Source organism: Leucoraja erinacea, chromosome 4, assembly GCF_028641065.1.
Source record: "Leucoraja erinacea ecotype New England chromosome 4, Leri_hhj_1, whole genome shotgun sequence".
NCBI lineage: Eukaryota > Metazoa > Chordata > Chondrichthyes > Rajiformes > Rajidae > Leucoraja > Leucoraja erinaceus.
This window is the reverse complement of record NC_073380.1, coordinates 107,834,866-107,857,296: the sequence shown is the minus strand read 5'-3', so window position 1 is coordinate 107,857,296 and position 22,431 is coordinate 107,834,866. Positions and strand designations below refer to the sequence as shown.

Below are 22,431 nucleotides of genomic sequence, written 5' to 3'. Positions count from 1 at the left end.
CCAATCACTTTACATGCTCTATATGTTTCGACCTATTTGATTCCCTCCTTGCTTGTCGCACACCAACCACAACCTGGACTGGCATTACCTTATCACTTCCTAACAAAGAACTCCTCACCGAACCTCATGACCTTCTGTCAACAATCCATTTTTTCCCATGACCCCAATTGTGCAAAATGTCTTTCTAGTTTACTTTAGCTTGGAGATACAGTGCGGAAACAGGCCCTTCGAGTCCACACCAACCAGTGACCCCCGCACATGAACACCACTCTACGCACACCAAGGACAATTTTATATGTATACAATTTTTACCAAGCCAATTAACCTACAAACCTGTCCGTCTTTGGAGTGTGGGAGGAAACCAAAGATCTGGGAGATGTTTTGTTGTTATGTGTTACTTAAATTTGGATTTCTACGAAAGAATGTTTGGATGTAACTTCAAGATTATTAGAAGGCAACACTGCCATCTCAATGGCATGGCAGAGGTCACTGGAGAGTGAGGCAGTGGGAGAAGAGGGCAGTGTACATACTTAAGCTTGAATATACCCACTCAAGCCAAAGATGCATACTGGCTGAATAAAGCTCCCAGTTATTATCGGAATAGAATTTGCAAATTAATTTTTGGGAGTCAGTTTTATTGGATGGGGACAGTCACAACCCAATGTAATGTCACCTGAGGAAATATTCTGTTGCAGAATAAAAGATGTACAGATGGTCGATTTTGTTGTCAACTGAACTCTGTGGCACTGTTTAATTACCAAGTTATTTTTAAAGAATTTGAGAAGAAAACCAAACTTTCCACAATCTAATGGATTAACTAGTAGCTTCCATTCAGGTAGCAATAACATTTAGAATTCCACAAGCAAAGGACAGAAGGTTCTGATTGAGTAAGAACACAGTAATACCACAGTAAAGAAGCTTGAACTTGACTTTGAAATGCTGTGCTATTGTTCCATCAACCTAATACCATGTCATAAATTGTAGTTAAGTACCATATGATTTGTTAATGAAGGTTTATTGCTGCTGAGAAAAGCTCTGTAGACAGTAGGTGCTACTGATGTTGCTTTACAATAAAATACACAAGATGTTGGAGTAACTCAGCGTGTCAGGCAGCATCTCTGGAGAACATGGATAGGTGATGTCTTGGGTTGGGCTCCTTCTTCGAATTGATTGCGGAAGGGGGGATGCTGAGAAAAGAGGTGGGGATGTGACAAGACTCGAAACTGATGTGTGGAGGTGGGGGGAGGGGCACATATTAACAGATGGGTGGACAAAGGCCAGAGGTCAAAATAAAACAAAAGGCTGTAAGATAAGGAGAGAATAGGAGTAAATTGTGAAACTGGAGGAAGGGATATAGGTGGAAGTATACAGGAAGGGGAAAGGGAGGGCAGTCCAGTGGAAGGAATGGATATGCACCCAGGTGGGAAGAGGGGGCAGAGGATTGTTACACACATTCCAATTGATACCATTACTTTGGAAGCAACCCAAGCAGAACATAAGGTTGCTTACAACCCAACATTATGAACATTGAATTCGCCAATTTTAGGTAACAATCCACCCTCTCCCCTTGTTTACCCCCCTCTCCTCCTGTACCCCACTTGGACGTGTACCCATTTCTCCCACCGTCCCATCCCCCTTTTCCCTTCCCCTCCACCTATATCCTGTCTTCTGGCTTCACAATTTATTCTTTTTCTCTCATTACCTTTTGTCTTCTTTTCATCTCTGGCCTTTGTCCATCCATCTCCAATAAAACCTCTCACTTGTATGCATTTTACAGGCCTTATCCTGCCCCACCTCTTTTGTCAGCTATCTCCCATCCCCTACTACAGCTTGTCTTAAGAAGGGTCTCGACCCAAAACGTCGCCTATCCATATCTTCCAGAGATACTGCCCCGGAGTTACTCCAGCATTTTGAGTAAAGCTCTGCTTCAGGCTTCCTCTTACTGATTTCTACTTAGGGGTATTAACATATCATTAATTTGCTCAATAAGCCAATGAAAGAAAGTAGCTGGCAGAATTCAGAATTCTGGGGTCAAAATTCACATGAACAAAACATATTGCATTTCATTATTTTTATCTCACCCTTTCACATCTGCACCAATACAGCAACAGATGTCTTTCCATCCATGCCTAACCCTACCTTTGAGAGGGGGGAACACTGGGAGACCGGGAACGGGTCCAGCCCATATTGTCCCCGCGATGTGGTGAGCCTGATGATGGTGAACAATGGTTTGATGATATTACTTGCTCTGGAACAGATAACGTAGAACTCTGAGTCTCTCTCCCATTGTGACGATAATCTGAAGTGAAAAATATTAAGGTAAAATCAGTTTAGAATATATGCACTTTTTAATTTGCACAAAAATACAGAGGGCCAGAAATCTGTTTTGGCTGAGGCTTGAACAGCCATTGCTTATTAATATGACGTTTTACCTTTTGTCACAGTCCTATTAAGCTACAGTTGCGTATAGCTGGGGTCCCAGAACAAACGCCTACCCAAAGCTTTATTTCTGAAGCTTTTTTTACATTTACCACATTTTCCAAAGAATAATTCCACCAAGAAAGACTTTATACATACTTTCCTCATTCTACAAAAAAAAAAATCATGACATTAGGGTAGCAAATAAAAAATATCTTTGGAGAGTAAATGTGAAAAAAAATGCTCGCGGTATAGAACCTACATCGTCCTATCATCAGCCAAAGTGTCCCACCTCCCCAACCACATTTAATCACAAAACACACACACAATCCACAAGAAATTGAAAATGATCACACTGTTCTGGGAGGTAGCATAGGCCATTAGCTTCCTCTGTTTGAAATCTAATTTACTTTCAGTTCTGCATGAGCTGACTTTTAATAGGCTTAGAAGGTATTGTGCTTGGAAAACATTTATGTTTGGAAGGACAATTATGGCATTTTTGTCCGCTAACTGCTTGGTTGGCTCTGGATATGAGCGCAAAAGAAATTGGTGCAATCAATTAAGATTTGCTTTTGATTGAAAATGCCAATGAGATGGTTTTGGGAGAAATGGGGAGGAAAGAGAGCACTGAATTCTTTGGCTTTCATACCTGAAGAAACGACACCAACTCCATCATCACAGTCAAAATCGGAAACTTCGCTGTCACTGATACGTTGAGATCCTAAAGTTCAGAAAAAGTTACATTTTGCAAAGAATAGAATTCACAACAAGTATTTTTTTTCCTGTAACCACAAAAAGTAAAACATAAGTTACTGAAAATAGAGATTTGATTCCAGGGCTAAAATGTAACTAGATTAAAAATAGATTTTTTTTTTTTTAAATCTAAAATTAAAATGATGCTCAATAACCTTGTTCCTATGTTCCACCTGGAGGTCTCATTAATCAGGCATATTGTTTCTGTACGAATTACATAGCATGGTAGTTAGTGCTACTATTTGTGAAGTGTAATATGTGAGGGTTCAGGAGATGGGAAGATTTTACGGATTCTGAATTTTGGTCATTAGTTTTGGACATTATTGATTATTTTTTGGAGAATTGTCCTTCGGGGGGGGGGGACTAAACATTGGGGTGGAGATCCAAATTTTAACTCTCCCACTTGCTAGATTGCAGACTGTGATGGAATGGGATCTGATGTGGAAAGAATGTTGGCACCCATTGTTCACTTAACCTCCTTAAAATGTCCTAATATCAACTTATCCTTTGATCATATATGCAGGGCACACAGGGAGCGTGGTTCTTGTTTGAACATGATCTGTTCAATAAGAGCCAACTGCAATAATTAGCTAAATAGTGTTTGATTTGGCTCGCTGCCTGGACTCACCCAGCTTGTGCTCTGCCGATGCCTGTATTAACCTTGCACTTATGTCGGGATCCAATCCTCTTCAGCCTACTGACCCCTATGTTAAGCCACAAAGCATCGCAAGGCCATAACACCAGGAAGACCTCAGACAGTGCAGTGCTGAATTCTAACACTAGAGAACCCTGGAAGCCTTTGACTGGACACAAGGGTGAGAGCCAAGCTCTTTACAAAGCATTTCTTTGCAAATGTTTTTAAATGTTTTTCGTATAATTACTCAAAATAATTTGTAAAACAATAAGCATGTTCTCAAATTTAAAAAAATAATTAAATGCTGATAAATAATTGACCGTATAATAAAAGATGTAAAACAAAGAATAACTGAACTCTTTTTTCCAAATCTTCAAGTTGCAAAAAGCTATTCAGGTATTTTTGGGTAAGATGGGAGAGATGTGTCCTCTGGCATGATGCTGAGGAATACAATAGGTTTGGGCTCCACGGCTGAACTCCCTGTGAAAACCAGCAATGCGGTGGAGTAACCGTTTCACCAGCAGCCGGTACTCAGCCCATCCTAGCTCGGCAACAAGACTGTACCAGTCCAAGATGTACTTACCCATGTAATTGGGCATTGCCACCTAGTAGTCCAAATTCATAGTAATTTAGTCTTCCAGGTTTGGATAGATAAATCCTGACATGTGCGTTTGGTATAGAAGCTGGAACGCTATGTTACAGTTGTACTGGTTGTTGTGGTGAGGCTGCACTTGGAGTACTGCGCTCAGTTTTGGTCACCCTGCTATAGGACGGATGTTGGAAATAGGGCAAAGAAGATTTACGAGGATTTTGCAACGATTCAAAGCCCTGAGTTATAGGGAGATGTTGGTCAGGCTAGGACTTTATTCCTTGGAGTGCAGGAGACTGAGGGGTCGTCTTACAGAGGTGTATAAAATCATGAGAGGAATAAGTAGCATGAATGGTCATAGTCTTTAAACTAGAAAAGCAAAATCAAGAACCAAAGGACATAGAGAACGGTTTTATCTGAAATTTGAGTATTGTAATTAGGTAGGGTAAAAAGAAACCCAGTGGGTCAAGTCACCAGGTGAGAATGAGTACTGACTGCCTTGGTGGAATCAGATGGGGACCATGAGAGTGAAGCATTCAGGAAAAGACTGGTGATGACACATAGTGAAATGCTGGTTGCAGTCCCTTGTGTGGAAGATTTAATGCACAAGATAACTGGGGCTGGGGTAAGAATCCTTTATTGTTTGTGTCACATGAGGTCGCGCAGGGCTAGGGGAGCATAATTTCTTCTTTAGAAGTGGCACTCATTTCTATGCTAGGCATTGTTCCACACTTTGGTAATGCATCAGCCGATAGACACAGTCTCTGCTGCCAAAGCTTTAAATCGGGTTTTGTATCAACATGGAATCTCAGGCCAAATCCATCAGAGCTTTGCCAAGTATGAGTCTGTAACAAGTTGATTTTCAGTGAGGAAAGACAGCAGTTTCTTTCAGGAGCAGAAGGATGATTTAGCTTTGACAACACATTGAAGCCATCGGGAAGTAGAGAGTCAGTGGAGGTCTGGAAGGTATCACATTCTAGAGAAAGAAGCACACCTTTGTCTCCCTGGTACTTTGAGAATATCAGAGGCATTGAATATCCTGCCCACCCACCATAACCTGCATATCTGTAGCTAGGAGGAACCCAGCAAGTGCCCATTCCCACTCTGCTTACTCTTGCTGAACGACGTTAGAGTAGAGGAAAGTCTCCTGTCCTTGAGCATGGAATTGGGATCAACTCCCTGCAGCAGTGAGTAGGTGGCAGAGACCAGCAACAGTTGCCTGGAATGATCCTGAATGTCGAGGTTGCGAGCAAACAAGTCTTGGCACAATCAAGATTAAGGGCCAGTCCCACTTTCACGACCTAATTCACGACCTCTGCCGAGTTTTCCCTTGACTCGTACTCACAGCATGGTCGCCACAAGGTCGTAGGAGGTTGTAGGTAGGTCGTAGCAGGCCGTGATGCTAGTCGTAGGTACTCGTGACATCAAGTAGGTCGGGGCGTTTTTCAACACGAGTAAAAATGTCCACGAGTAAAAAAGGTCGTGAATTAGGTCATGAAAGTGGGACAGGCAGGCCCTTTACATGTAAGGTCGTAGGGGATTAAAATTCTGAGTGAGGACAAAGATTACAGTTTGTTTGTTAGTCCTTTAAATAACATGGTTAGAGGGGAAATCCTTTTCAAAATGTTGCTATTTTGCAACTAAGTATCACCAGCAATATTTCATACCAATGGTGTTGAAAAAGTATTTTTATTTTAGCTGGAAAAAAATGTGAAGGAAAACAAAAGAAAAATAAAAAAGTTTGATGACTCCTAGAGACGAGTGCATAGTTTAGCTTAGAGATACAGTGCGGAAACAGGCCCTTCGGCCCAGCGAGTCCGTACCAGCAATCCCGTACACGATCTACACACCAAGCCAATTCACCTACAAACGTGTACGTCTTTGGAATATTGGAGGAAACCGGAATACTTGGAGAAAGCCCACGCGGTCAAGGGAAAAACGTGCAAACTCCATACAGGTAGCACTCATAGTCAGGATCGAACCCGGGTCTCCGATTCTGTAAAGCAGCAACTCTACCGTTGCACTACCGTGCCACCCTGTTATTGTAGACTAATTATTGTATTCTAGTTTTAACCTCTCCAACAACCCAGCATTGTTCATTTAAAGTTATGTCAGCACTCTCTCTCTCTCAAGAGTAGTGTGGCATAATACATAGAGCAAAGCTTAGATTTGAGGCCAAAAGTAGCCCCTAATGAGCTCCTCATGCTGTTGTGCCTTGCTTTAAAAGAGTAGCGAGCTGCAATGACTGGTGAATGGATGGCAGTCAATAGCCATAGAAGGAAAGGATAGCACTGTTCTTCAACCTATTGAATGTGAATGTGACTTCAAAGGTATGTTAAGTGGCCGACTGTATAAGAAAAAAATATCCAAAGTCCCTGGACATCTAGGTGTCAACATGATGGGTGAGAGGGCCTGAACATCGGGCCGTCTGTAGCGGCTACTGCGGAGGGTTCGTGGGCCCCGACCACGGGTGAACAATGAGGAAGTGGACTGAACTTTATTGCCTTCCCTCACAGTGGGAAACATTGATGGCATGTTCATGTTAAATACTACCGTGTATTGTGTTCTCTTTATTTGTATGGCTGTGTGGTTACTCAAATCTCACTGTACCAACTGGTGCATGTGACAATAAATGTAACTTGAACTTGAACAAAGTTATTAAGATGGGTCTCCATTACCTGAACACTGAGGGAATGGAAGCCCTTACAGTTCACAAACAGCTTCTGCAAGGAGCACAAAGTGCTTTTTAACCTGTTCAGTACCACCCCCGAATATACTCGGGTCACGGCCAATAGTGACAAAAAACTTGGCAGTGAACAGATGAAGCAGAGTCCACAAGTGCTTGACCTTGAAGATGTTGACAATATTTACAAATTGAGAACCCACTCTGTCTCTCTGAAACACTCTGTTTCTATGTTTCTATGTCTCATATTCTCTGTCAAAAGAATTGTCCTGGATTCTTTATAAAGCTGTGCTTGGCTGAAAATTATGTGATACAGCGCAGATTAACCTCAGCCACTTGGAATGTTCTTGAGGTTAACATAGAGCCCTTAACCTTTGATGGCAGAGCAGACCAGGGATCTTTTGTTCAGGTGGAAGGCTAAAGATCTCCGTCTTGCTAAACAGCAGTCTGCAGATAAAATGCTTCTCCGAATTCTCAAAATTGGTTCAAACAGATCCTGTGGGTGGGGGTAGGGGCTGCACTAGCAGAGGCAACCAGACATTCTTCACACAAATGAGCGTTTCTAGTCTGAAATAGTTGTGGAGCTCCATATTCAAGAAAGTAGAGAGAAACCTCAAATTCTGTGACAAATGGATGTAAATGGTGATGCAAGCAATGGCACAGTTGTAGAGTTGCTACCTTGCCAGTGACTCGTGTTCGATCCTATTCACAGGTGCTGTCTGCACTGTGTTTGTACATTCTCCCCGTGAACTGCATGGGTTTTCTTCTGGTGTGTTCCGGTTTCCTCCCATGCTCCAAAGACGTACAGGTTTGTAGGTTAATTGGCTTTGGTAAAATTGTAAATTGTTCATAGGATGCATAGGATAGTGTTAGTGTGCGGGGATCGCTGGTCGCTGTGGACTTGGTGGGCCGAAGGGCCTGTTTCCATGCTGTATCTCTAAACTAATCTAAATGTTGCAGGAAAACTCTAAACAACTATTATCAAATATATTATTGCCGGGCACTTAGAAATATTTAAGGCAATCTGACAAAGTCAACATGATTTTGTGAAAGGAAAATAATATTTGACTAACTAATTTGAGCTCTTTGAACCAGTAACATGAGCTATGGATAAAGGCGAACCAGTGGTAGACTACTGTTAGATTTCCATAAGGCATTCAGTCACGGAGTTTTACGGCACTGAAACAGGCACACCAACCAACCACATCCAAGCCAACATTTTTGTTCAAGTGCACAAATCTAATTTGCTTGTATTTTGACTAAATCATTCTATGCTTCGCCTGTTTAAGTGTCTGACTAAAGCCTCTTAAATATAATAAATGATCAGGTTCCACCTGCTCCTTTTCCAGCACGATCCAGATATTAGCAACTCTCTGTGTAAAAACAAAAAAGACCCCTCAGATCCCCGCTAAAACTCTTTTTTTCTCATTTAAAACATTGGCCACTTGTTTTGATATCTCTAGCAAGGGAAAGAAGATTTTGACTCTCCACCCCATCAGTGCCTCTCATCGCCAGATATTTCTATTAAGCCTCACTTGCTTCAGAGAAAATAAGACCAATCTATCTAATCACCCCCCAGGTATACAAAATCATGAGAAGAATAGGTCAGGTAGATGCACAGAGACTGTTGCCCAGAGTGCCCGGGGGGGGGATCGAGGACTAGAGGACATAGGTTCGATGTGAAGGAGAAAAGATTTAATAGGAATCCGAGGAGTAACTTTTTCACACAAAGGCTGGTGGGTGTATGGAACAAGCTGCCAGAGGAGGTAGATGAGGCTGAGACTATCCCATCGTTAAAGAAACAGTGTACATGGATAGGACAGGTTTGGAGGGATATGGATCAAGCGTGGGCAGGTGGGACTAGTGCAGCTGGGGCATTGTTGGCCGGTGTGGGCGAGTTGGGCCGAAGGGCCTGTTTCCACACTGTATCACTCTATGACTATGACTCTATAGCAAAAGAACTCCAAACCAGGCAACATCCTAATGATTCTTTGCTGCACTCACTCCAGTACATCACATCCTTCTTATAATTTGGCCACAATACTCCAAGCTGGACGTTATCAAATAATTAATGCTCATGTGGACAATACTAACCTCATCTGTGATTCGTAGTGCCCTACTATTTAGTGTTTATGCCCTACCCCTACTTGCTTTCCCAAAATGCATCAGTTCTAATTACCTTAACCCAGCACTCCGCCCAACGTTCCAAATAACCAATGAACCAATGGTCACATCTTGAAAATAATGTAGACTCTGACAATTTTCCACACCACCACCAATTTATGTATCATCCACAAACTTAGTAATCTTATCTCCTACATTCACATCCTAACCTTTCATATGTATCACAAACTGCAAAGGTCCAACACCGATCTCTGTGGCACATAATCGGTCACAAATATTGAATCAAAAACATCCTTCTATCACTATTTCTGTTGCTATCACAAGGAAATTTTGTATCCCATGTGTCTTAACCAACCTACTTTGCTGGACCTTATCAAATACTTAATTAATGCTCATGTGGACAATACTAACCACCCTGCCTACATCAACCTCCTGTTATTCCTCCTCAAAAACAATCAAATAATTGACAGGAAACAAAGAGTAGGGATTAATGGGTCCCTTTCAGGATGGCAGGCAGTGACTAGTGGGGTACTGCAAGGCTCGGTGCTGGGACCACAGCTATTTACAATATATATTAACAATTTAGATGAAGGGATTACAAGTAACATTAGCAAATTTGCAGATGACACAAAGCTGGGTGGCAGTGTGAACTGTGAGGAGGATGCTATGTGAATGCAGGGTGACTTGGACAGGTTGGGTGAGTGGGCAGCTGCATGGCAGATGAAGTTTAATGTGGATAATTGTGAGGTTATCCACTTTGGTAGCAAAAACAGGAAGTCAGATTATTATCTAAATAGTGTCAAATTGGGAAAAGGGGAAGTACAATGGGATCTGGGGGTCCTTGTTCATCAGTCAATGAAAGTAAGCATGCAGGTACAGCAGACACTGAAGAAAGCGAATGACATGTTGCCCTTCATAACAAAAGGAGTTGAGTATAGGAGCAAAGAGGTTCTTCTGCAGTTGTACAGGGCCCTATTGAGACCACACCTGGAGTATTGTGTGTAGTTTTGGTCCCCTAATTTGAGGAAGGACATTCTTGCTATTGAGGGAGTGTAGCGTAGGTTTACAAGGTTAATTCCCAGGATGGCGGGACTGTCATATGCTGAGAGAATGTAGTGGCTGGGCTTGTATACCCTGGAATTTAGAAGGATGAGAGGAGATTGTTTTGAAACATGTAAGATTATTAAGGGTTTGGACACGCTAGAGGATCAAGAACACCTGAAATGCTTGCCTATTGAGCTAACTGTACAAAGCTTGTGCTTCTACATGCACCATAAATGAATTTACCATATCTAGCTGCAGGCAGCAATCCTAAGTAAATTATTCTGCCAAATAGCTAAATGTACTGGTTCAGTGACATTGTTATTAACAAGTAAACACACGGGTTCTTTGAGATTTTAAATATATTTCCATGTCATAATTCCACTGTAAACAATAAAGATTGTAAAATGACAATACATTAAATGAGGAAGGTCCACTGCTACCTTCTACAGTGCATGTATGTGCTGTTCTATTATGAATTCCTTCATAGGGCCATACACAGTGGAAACAGGCCCATCGGCTCAACTTGCCCACACCGACCATCAACTTTGTGTGAAATAGTTACCCCTCGGGTTCCTGTTAAATCTTTCCCCCCTCATCTTAAACCTATGTCCTCTGGTTCTCAATTCCCCTACTCTGGGCAAGAGACTCTGTGTTTGCCCAATCTATTCCTCTCATGATTTTGTGCACTTCTATAAGATCATCTCACATCCTCCTGCATTTCAAGGAATAGAGTCCCAGCCTGCTCAACCGCTCCCTGTAGCTCAGGCCCTTGAATAGTTTGCTCAGCCCCTTGAGTCCTGAATTTCCGGTATTTAATCTTCAAACGTTCTATCCTAAATATTTCCTGATATTCAAAATGAAATCCAGAATACTAATTGATCACTTTATTTCCATTACACTATTGTGATAAGTTGCTCTCCAAACAAAAATGTGGAGACTACCTTGTCTGATCGAATATTCAGTTATTTTAATCTATAGACGCTGCATATCCAATTACTATTTCAAAAAGCTCATTTATATGGGACATTTTTTTTGTTGCTGAGAATGGATTTTACATACTTTCTGCTCCATGTTTGGGAGATTTCTATGAACCTTTGGTGAAACTTATTAAATCTAAACTTGTTTCTCTAGCTTTATATGACTCATTGACTCTGAAGAGAGGGCTCTCAGATCTCGCTATCTTTATTGTTTAAAGCCTTTCACCAATAGTCTTTGCAATAGTATGTTTCATAAATAAATATTTGTCCACATAATAAATTTTACTTATCAGTGGGTAAACAAATTCTGCCAATATGATTAACTTTATCTCCAAATACATTATTGCCTGATAATACACATGTTGGGAGTTAAGGCTGAGTTAATCCACAGTAATAGTATGGCTGTACTAACAGAGCCATTTCCGTGGCGTAGATTAAAACATCTAAAACCCACAATTAATTACACCAGAATAAGCATATGCTCAAATTTTGCTGATATGCATTATTACAGGTGAATCTGTAGTATTCTTCTAATTTTCACATTTTGTAATGATTAAATTCGTAAGCCTTATCACGTATTTTATTCAAAGAATTGAACCATACTCTAATTTGCAGTTCCACCATTCTAGTGTCAAAAAGAGCAAGAACCATTCAAAATGATAACCTATTTATGAAACAAAAATAAAAGCTGGAAGAAATTAAAAACTGATAATGAATTGATGGAATTCACTATGAAAACCTGACTGGTTGTAAGAAAACAGCTGCATCTCTTCAATTCTATATCTAGAGTACTGAAGATAGCTGCTATTCCTGATTTCTTACCCAGCAAAATTGACAATGGCTTCAGAAATTGGGCAGACAAAGGGCTCACCACTGTGGTCCAGCTTTTTTGCGGGGAAGTTTTGAAATCATACGAGCATCATCAGAAATAATTTGGTTTATCAGGGATGGACTTTTTTAGATTTGTCCAAATACGGCATTACCTGCAGACACATGTAGACTGGGAGCAGATATGTAAATTACCTTCTAATTTGGAAAAGGTCTTCCTGTTGACTATGGAGTGATAAAAAATAATCTGATATCCCACTTATATAAAGGACTTCAAGATTATATGTAAAAGGAAACACTATAGAAACGAAACAGAAATGGGAATTGGAAATGAATATTATTATTACTGACGAAATGTGGGAAAAGACATGTTTTTTGGGTCATAAATTAACAAACAGCCCAGCCTGGAGGGAGTTTGAATGGAAAACTCGAATGAGAGTATTTAAGACTCCTCTTATGTTAGCAAGATACAGCAACACCTCAGATGTATACTGGAGACAATGCGGGAAGATTGGCGATCATACCCATATTTTTTGGGATTGTCCCAAATTATTTCAATATGGGAGAGACATTCAGGCAGAGATCAAGCTAATCTTGGGGGTGGACCTACCGGCATTCTTCATACTAGGAGAGACTCCAGAAAATATAGGTACCAAAAATCAGACATACTTGCTTGGGGTGTTGCTGTTGATTGCAAAGAAGATGATTACAGTGCCATGGAGAAATGTAAAGCCACCAAATGTTCAACAGTGGAGGGAAAGATTGAAAAGTGTATATTTGATGGAAAGTATAACAGCTAAACTCCAGTTAAGGACTGATGCTTTCAACATTATGTGAACATTATTACTACAACTTGCAAGACTGATCAAGGACACGATTTCTCCATAGCCCCAGTGGAGGGGAGGAGTTCGACTGGTACTGTATACGTGTATTTGGAACCATATGTACAGACATGATTGTGACTGTGTATAAGTCCATACATAGTGGTGATCAATGACAAAATACAAGTGTCTGGTTTAACATAACGGGTGATTATATAATAAGTAGGATTAAATATGATGAGCTTGCTTGGGTGCCTGTGAATGTGATGCTTCTGCCACAGAACTCTAGGATGATCTGATGTGATGCTGACAGCTGCTGTGTGATTTGTATTTCGTGTTTGTACGTGTACTTTGTCTTGTTAATATATGTTGAGTAAAATATTAAAATAAACAAACAAATAAACAAATAAATAAATTGGCGAGGGGAAAGCTATCTTTTGATTATCTGTCCAAAATCCCTGAAGTATTTTTTTCTAAAGGGCCTGTCCCACTTACGCGACTTTCTCGGCGACTGCTGGCATCCATCACAGGTCGTTACAGGTCGCCGAAAATGTTCAATATGTTGAAAATCGAGCGTTAACCAGAACAAGGTACGACTCTTTGGGTGACTACTCACGACCATACAGGCTTCACGACATGTCGCCAGGGTGTCATCTGTATGGTTGTACATGGTCTCCTAGTCACCCAAAGAATCGCCGCTTAATTTTCAACATGCTTAAAATTTTCAGCGACCTATCGCCGAAAAAGTCATGTAAATGGGACAGGCCCTTAAGAATGCATTTTGGATTTCAAAAGGCCCAGCTGGTGAACACAGTATTGAGCCATATGGCACTGGAGGCCTTTGAGTTTTGCTTTCTTATCTATGCCAAAGTAGCTGATCAGACTGTTTGGCAGAGGTTGATCCCCATTTGGTTCAAATATCTATTACTGCTTCTTTTGGCTAACTACCAGCAATTGGCACTTACCACTTAACACAGAAAATCCTGTACTTATAGTTATGTAGGGAATTAGTTTCTCTTTGAAGATAGAAAAAACAGAACCGAAAACTTCTGTACAGTTCCTTGGCATAGTCAATTGAATTTCCAAATGAGTGCGGAGTCCAATGAAGGAATGCAGCCAAGGTCAAAGATGATTCATGGGCTGGTAGGTCTTCCACGCGAGGACAGATTAAGCAGATTCTCTTGAGATTAGCAAAACGGGGCTAGCAAAAGCAGATTCAGGGATGATGTTTCTTCTAACTGAGGAAGCTATAACCAGGGGTCACAATGTTAAGTTAAGGGGTTGACAACCAAACATAGTGATGGGAAAAATGTTCTTCACCCAAAGTTTAATGATTTTTTGGGATTCTCCAACCACAACTCAACAGCTGAGTATTTTGAAGCAAAGAGTGAATAGATTTTTAGATATTTTAGGAGTTAAGGAATATGGGATGAGTGCAAAAAAAGAGGTTAAAGATCAGACATGATCTTACTGAATGGTAGAACAGGCACAAGGGTCGGAATTTCATCATCGATTTTTAAGTTCTTTGTGATAGAGGTAACCTTCAGGATATGTTACAACAATAAAAATACTAATTCGCAAAACAGTAAAGGTCTAAATGATGGCAAACTCACTTTTATATTGCACAAATGAATTAGCATTACTATTGGCAGCAAGAAAATTAATTTGGGTTGCAAACTGGAAGCTAGACAAGACGAGGAGCTGATCTAATATCTTAAAATCTCTCTGCAGGCACAGGTAGAACATCCAGTACCAGACATTCTCTAAAGCGATGTCTAACACACCAAACAGTGCTTTAACCTCCTTAATTCATTGATACATCCCAGTAATTTACCTGAAGATAATGCATGTGGACCTGAATCTGGAAAATAAATATCAGAATGGGATACAAAATGAAAAGAAAAGTAACACATATTTTAGCAACACAATGGAAATGAACAGCTAAAAAGCCACTTTAAAGGACAAGCAATCAATGCTGATAAAACATGCTAGCAGGTAATTTATTAGTAGATAGTTAATCAATATCAAGCAATCTGTCTAGCCAATAGAGTAGCATTAACATACAAACAAAGCCAGCAAAGATGTCACTATTGGCTCGACTTTTGCCAAAATATCTACTCATTATTATAATGAACAATGCAGCTTGACTAAATAAGAATAAATGCCCTTCTTAATTCTTTAAGGGAAATATTCAGGCAGGATCGCACATAGCTTATAGATTGTGCAAGAATAGAAAAATGGGTGTTGTTGCTGATTGCTGATTGCTGAATCTCTTACTAGAAGGGCAACACTTTGTTTGGTCAAGTAAGAACAGTGCCAAATGCTAATTTCTGTCGTAAAATCTGGTTTAATTCTCCAGCATTGCTTCATGATTAAAATACTTGCAGATTTCATCCACAATATTGTAAAATACCAATTTAACAACTCTGCTGACCTGATCTTTTTAAGGACAAGAACCAGATGATTAATCATGCTGCAACATTCATCATAATATTAACAGTGAACACCATGTAACCTCGCTTTGATGATGACTGGTTAATGCAAGTATCAAAGCGAGATGCTTGACACATAATCACAGATTTATTACAGCACAAGAGCCCATTCAATCTGTCAAGTACATACGAGCTCCAGGTAAAAACAGAGATACGGGAGATTGCAGGTCAGGCAGCATTCATGGAGGGAAATGGACAGATAACATTTCAGGTTGGCAATCTTCTTCAGTCTGAAGAATATGCCCGACCTGAAACATCGGCTGTTCATTTCCCTCACAGATGCTGCCTGAACTGCTGAGTTCTTCCAGCATTTTCTTTTTGTTCCAGCTGCGAACAATCTATCTTGCATTCTGCCCCTTGCCTTCTCCCCATAGCCATCTATGAATTCCTTTCAGATACACACACAATTCACTTTTCAATGCCACAATTGAAGCTGCCACCTTGCCAGTGCCTACTTATTACTGTGTAAAAGATATTTACTCATGTCATTTCTGATTCTTTTACCAATCAACAATTGTGTCCCCAGTGCTTGTACCCCTTATATCCTTCGTCAATGGGAAATTTCCCTTGTCTATTGCTCTATATCTTGCAGATATTTGCAACATCTCTCCTCTTAACTGACGGAACAACCACAACTTCTCCAATCCATTCACATAAATGTTCATCATTCCTGGAATCATTTCGGTAAATCGCCTCTGCAAGGCTCTTTGAAGCCATCATATCTTTCCTACCATCTAAGCCCAAAACAAAGTGCATTTCTCACATTCTGACCAAAGCAGTGCTTTAGAAAATTTCATTGTGACTTCCTTGTTTTATACTTATGTCATTAATTTTTAAAGGCCAGGATTGCATTGTGTTTTAACCACGTTCTCAACCTTGTCTGCCAATATTGACAAATTATCCACATACAAAATTGATGTCTCACTTCAATTCTCTGTCCACTATTTTATGTTGCTCATTTTCATTCTTCCAGCTAAAATGTGACATTTCACATTTCATCATATTACATTTCATCTGCCACATATTACATTTCATCTTGCATCAACTCATTAACATCACTCTGGTCTTTTATTATCCTTTCAGTTACACTAAACCTCCAAGTTTTGTGCCATCTACAAATCATTAATATCTTGAAAAATGCGCAAAATAATAGTCATAATACTGATCCCAGAAAACTCCAGTGTGAGGAACAACCTCTCATTACGATTCTTATTTACTATAATTTAGCCAATTTTCTATCCATGCTGGAGCAGGCCCCCTTTTATTCCATGAGCTTCAATCTGGATTTATGATGTAGTACCTTATCAAATGCCATCGATACGACCATGTAAACCACATCAACTACTCTCCCTCATCAACTCTCACTGTTGCTTCATCAAGAAACACTCTCATGTTATTTGCCATGAACAACTTTTCTGTTATGAAACACCATTAATTGTATTTAACTTTTACATTCTTGCATAAGTTTAAAAGGAGGGATTGCCCTTCAAAATATAAAAACAAGTCTCACTCACAGTATCTGTGTACATTTGAGCTCATGCACGGTAATGAGTGTGTCACAGCTGAGAAAGAGAGAGGATGAGGGTAAGGCTACAAATGGACTAAGTCTGTAGATAGCAAATTATTTGATGATTTATAAAATAATGCCAAAATTAACAAAATTAGTCAACGATTCATCTTTCTTTTAGCCCTCTTGGAGTCAACTGCAATTTTTAATAGAAATTGACTTCTTAGGGTGAGCAAATCACTTCACATTTATGGAGCACCTGAAAGGACACAAAGTACTGGAATAATTCAGCGGGTCAAGCAGCATCCATGGAGAACATGGATAGGTGATGTTTTGGGTTGAGACCCTTCTTCAGACTGACGAAAAGAAAGTTGGAAAAGGGGAGAGGTAAGTCCAGGAAGCCTACTGAATCTCCCAGTTGCTCACCAATGTATCTCCCCTTCCCATTCCCACACTGATCTTTCTGTCCTGGGCCTCCTCCTTTGGCAGAGTGAGGCCACGTGCAATCTGGAAGAACAGCACCTTGTATTCCGATTGGGTAGCTGACAACCCAATGGGATGAATATTCAATTCTCCCATTTTAGGTAACCTCTCAAACCCCTCCTCCCCCCCTTTCCCCCGAAAACCCCACAACCCCTTCCCCAAAACCGCCCATCCCCCGCCCCCTCTCCTCCCCCACCCAAAGCCCCACCTGCACTCCTACCTATTTCTTCCTTCCACTCACCCACCACCCCCTGCCAATTTCCTCCGTTTAGCAGTACAATCCTCAGCTGCCTCAAACCTTCCTTCCTTCTTCTTCTTCTATATAGTTTTTTTTGGCAGTTGGCAAACAACTTTTTAGTGCATTACCGCCACCAACTGGTATGGAGTGTGGATCAAATAACATTATAACTTATATACTAATAACCTATATCTTTCCGAACAAATTGGTTACCCTGAGAAAAAGCAAAAGGATTTGATAGCACTTATATGAATTCTTTTGTAAAATATCTATTAAATCAAATTGTACTTTTTCTTTTCTGAATCGTTCACTCATTTGTCTTCTTTCTTCCTCATATCTCTCACAATGTACATGACATGCTCTATTGTCTCTTCTTGCCCACAGTATTCACATCTGCCTGTATTATGCTTGCCTATTATAAAAAGTGTACTGTTCAGACCAGTTTGTCCAAATCTGATTCTTGAAAATCTCATTTCTCCCACTTTCCTCTGGACTCTGTAGAACCACCGTCCTTTCCGCTCTTCCTCCCATTGCTTTTGCCATCTTTCCTTCAGTCTTTGCTTAATAATGTCTTTGATTTCAGTTTTACCTATGTTAATACTGAAATCAATCTTACTTCTTTTTGTTACCTCTTTTGCTCCCTTATCTGCCATTTTGTTTCCTCTAATGCCAATGTGTGCTGGTACCCATAAAAATATGACTAAGCCCCATCATTTGAATTCTGAATAGTGTTTGTTGTATTTCAATCAAAATGTCTGGTCTACTGTCTGAATGGCTGTGCTACCTTCCTTCCTTTTTTTTAATGATACGCTATTACAAACAGCTGTTCATCAACCCCCGCCTCCCCCTCCCCTCTCCTCTCCCCCTCCTCCCTTGCCTGTGTCAACCTATCACCTGCCACACAGGTCCTGCCTCTCCCCTTTTCTAGCTTTCTTCTCCCTCCTCTTACAATCAGTCCATGAAGGGTCTCCACCTGAAATGTTACCAGGGATGCTGCCTGACCCACTGAGTTGCTCCAGCACTTTGTGTCCTTTTGTCTATTAACCAGCATCTGCAGTTCTTTGTTTCTATATGAAGCACCTAAGCTGTTCTCAGCTTCAGTAAAAACATGAGACAGGAAATGATGTTGTGCAGAATGAATCTTTTAAAAACTGTTATGAAAGGCCTGTGCTTTCCACTGTGGAACATGATTATAATAGTTTCTAGGTCAATTTGTGCCACTTCTGAAATTAAATTGGGTTCAGAGCCTTGCCTGGGAAAATTGTCCACGTGATTCTGAGGCATACCTATTCATAATGAGCCCTCTCATAATGCAACATTGCATTGTTTCCTTTGCAGTGGCAAGATTTAAAGAGAGCTGATAAGACCAGGCCCCAGCTCACCAACAGGAATACAACTCATGCACATCCCCTTTAATTTGTTAGTCTACCTTCTGTCCTCAGGAACCACCAAACTATCTTTCCACCATAATAACTGCCATGAATCCCCATGGTCACGAAACTCAGGCAAACCCTGTGCAAACTCCAAGACCTAGTCGTCCAATTTCAATCAATTTTCTGGTGCAATTCTTGTCATCCCGTGCCTCAATTATTTGACCCCAAATCCATTGATGACTCCTCCCTAGGTCCCAATTCTCTGATCCCCCATCCAAACTCTCACATGCCCCTAGCTTCTATTGCCCAAATAGCCACACTCCACAAAGATCTCATGATCACAGACGTTCTACTATCGATCTTCTTATGCTTCATAATGATGTGTTATGCAAAATAAATGGTGTAACCCCTTTGTGTGTCACCATCAAATATTGACTTGTCTAGCAACCAAAACAGTCAATGCAATGACCAATTTCCATGCCACTGTGGGTGCTAAAAAATTCAAAGGCTATTGTTCCTTTTCTGTTGTGCTATTGTTCACCTACTTGTGACAAACACAAGCATGATATGAAAGTATAGCAAAAAATTTCCTTTAGCATATGGATGTTTAGGTATATTTCTGTATCATTGAATAAACTATAGCTCGTGTTATGTGCCATGTGCTTAAATGTCTATTAAAGATTTCTGTTAAGGATTTTTCCTGATCTCAATTTGTTGTCAGATTCAATTTCAATGCTATTTATTAATGCATCTAGAATGCTTCAAATGTATTCTCTCTAAAAAACAGAAAGAGATAATCTACTATCTTTGAACCTACTTTGTAATCTCCTCGTAGGGCTTTCACCGTGCGGGTGTCTGCGTGATGTATAAGGTGAAGGTTGTGGAAGGGGCATTGATGAAACGTCATGGGTCTGGAGTTTGTACCAGTGTGCTTCATCGTCCAGCAAGGCAGTTTCCAATTCTATGAGAATCTGAAATCAGGAACACAAGGAAACGAATAGGACTGGATATTGACGACATAATACAACAATAAATGTCATATTAAAACAATATTGAAAATGCTTCAAAGTAGCCTTGAAGAAGTACACTGCTGATTTATATAATCATATCCTCAGAAGAAGAGTCTTATTTTGAGAAAGGTTGCAAAGCAGTATCTATTGTCATCTCAGCCATATTCAGATGCTTTAAATTACCTAACTCATTTGAATTAAATACAATATGTGCGCTGTGATCAACATTTCAATTGAGATAGTGATCATAAATTACTTGAAACCATATTCAAACCTAAATTGTATCCTATGAAAATAAATCTTTAATATCATGAAGTGCACTGTATATATTCGTCACTAGCAATATGCAAATAGGGTAACACAGTGAGTGGGTGCATGCTCCCCTCCTATCAATCACGTTTCTATATGGTCATATCAACTATCAACTGGTCACCCTATAATATTTACAACAGATTGTGGACTCATGATTCAATTAAGATACTTTTTCTCCAGTTGGAATAGAGAGAAAGCCCGAGATTTTTGAAGACATATACAATAAATAGTAACAAAATAATACAGAAAATGCTGAAAATACTAAGTTAAGCAGAGCCTGTGGAGAGAAAAACAGAGTTAATATTTCAAGTAAATGGCCTTTCATCAAATGTCGAATTTCTAACCTGCAGTATTTAGCTATAGGGGTTTGCGATAAAAGTTCAGTCAATGATTGCAGCATTCTGAATGGAAAGTTGAGAAAGGATTAGTGTCAATGATTATTACATTGATTTGAAGAAATGCTACCCTTCAGAATCCATCTTTCCTTATTGCTACTTTTACATTTAGATGCTTTGAACTTTGGGCACAGTGGACGGTCGAATTTCACTGACAACATACGAAATAGGAATTTTCACAAGTAGCAAGGATTATATTAAAAAATGTCATGAAGAAATGAGTTAGTGGAATTTAAAGACGCTGGTTAGTAGCATTTGAGCTTTATAACAAGATTATATTAACACGAATGAAGCGCATTGACAAATCGGCACAAAAACTGGTCTAGCTACAGTCAGATTATTTAACAACTTATTTGTGATGAAACTAGTGATGGGGAAACTGCTGATTTGCAATCCTTGGACCATTTCCACTGCAGCAGAGATTTAATAGAGTTTTTTTTAAAGTTACTACCAGATTAGGGAAAAGACCAAAACTATTTCCTCAGGCTGAGAGTCACTGATGAAGAATTCTGATTTAGATGTATTTTTCCATCACATAATGCACAAGATAAATAACTGCAAGGTATGCAGATATGAAATGGACTGCAACACTGCTATAAAGATTGGAACTGACTGCTATAACCCCAGGAAGAGCAGTTTTTAAATATACATTTGTAACCAAGACTTGGGTTTAAAATTCATAATTCCAGCTGTTCCTCTAATGTTACTGTATAAATAGCAAGAGGATATCCACAGAGCAATGCCTCTGTCTCTGTACAGATATATCTGACCTACTTGAGAGCAAATGTTGCGAAAATCATACTCATTATTTTGTCTGATGATAATGAGCTTTACAAAAATATTTAACATTTCTTTGGGGCTGGTGGATTGGGAAGAAATTAGATTAGTTTAGCTCAGAGATACACATGGAAATAGGCCCTTCAGCCAACCTAGTCCACCAGCCGACCAGTGACCTCCGCACACTATACATATGTATTAGGTAACTTTCATACCAATGTCTGTATTGTTAATTTCAGGCATGTGTTGCAACCCTAAGAAAGAATCAGCCTTAAATTCTCTCTGGAACATTCAGGGTATATTGAAATCAACATTGTGATCTCATTACACGGTAAGTAACGGTAATAGTAGTTAAAAATAACGCTGAAATGGCACTGATATATGGCCACGAGAGCTGTTGCATTGAAATCACCGCAGAATATGATTCATTGGAAGCTGCTGCAGCGTTTTATGATAGTGCTGAGAGGTATAAGTTACGCAGTGTCAGTACCTTCAGGATGATTCTACTTTTTCCGATGAAACTGGGTCAGCTCAATATTTCTAGTGAGAGCAAAATGTTCTCCCCAATGTATTCTCAGCTGACTCACCAAGTCCTCGCGACTGCTTTATCATCATTGTCTCCATAAATAATATTCTACATTCTTTCCACACTGCAGGATTCTTTTTAAATGAAGACAAACAATATTGCCTATTTCAGATTATTACCAGCTGTAACATTGTACTACACAGGAACAGCAAACAAACAATAACTATCCCCTTCCTCTACTCTACTCTTCTCCATAACAGCACCCTACTGCTCCAATGTAACACCTTCATTTGGGCATCTAAACAACAATAATGTCATTGTTCCACCTCATTTTATTCTGCAGTTTCATATTCGGGGGAACATTGGATCTTGAGAAGATAAATCTCCTTAATCAACTCATGGTTGAAAGAACCAATGTCAGAGTAATTGAGCATTAAGTGTTCAAGA

General features: G+C 39.9%; 1 protein-coding gene across 1 annotated transcript in view; it reads right to left on the bottom strand.

Annotated features, from left to right (window-relative positions):
• The window catches only part of rims2a (regulating synaptic membrane exocytosis 2a), a 684,525-nt gene that overhangs the window by 317,583 nt on the left and 344,511 nt on the right, over window positions 1-22,431 (bottom strand). Inside the window, exons 15-19 of the mRNA XM_055634901.1 lie at window positions 19,782-19,935; window positions 16,878-16,925; window positions 14,706-14,732; window positions 3,068-3,139; window positions 2,140-2,299 (exon numbers count right to left, since the gene is read on the bottom strand). Coding sequence (XP_055490876.1) covers window positions 2,140-2,299; window positions 3,068-3,139; window positions 14,706-14,732; window positions 16,878-16,925; window positions 19,782-19,935 — 461 coding nt within the window. The remainder of the gene's footprint in view (window positions 1-2,139; window positions 2,300-3,067; window positions 3,140-14,705; window positions 14,733-16,877; window positions 16,926-19,781; window positions 19,936-22,431) is intronic.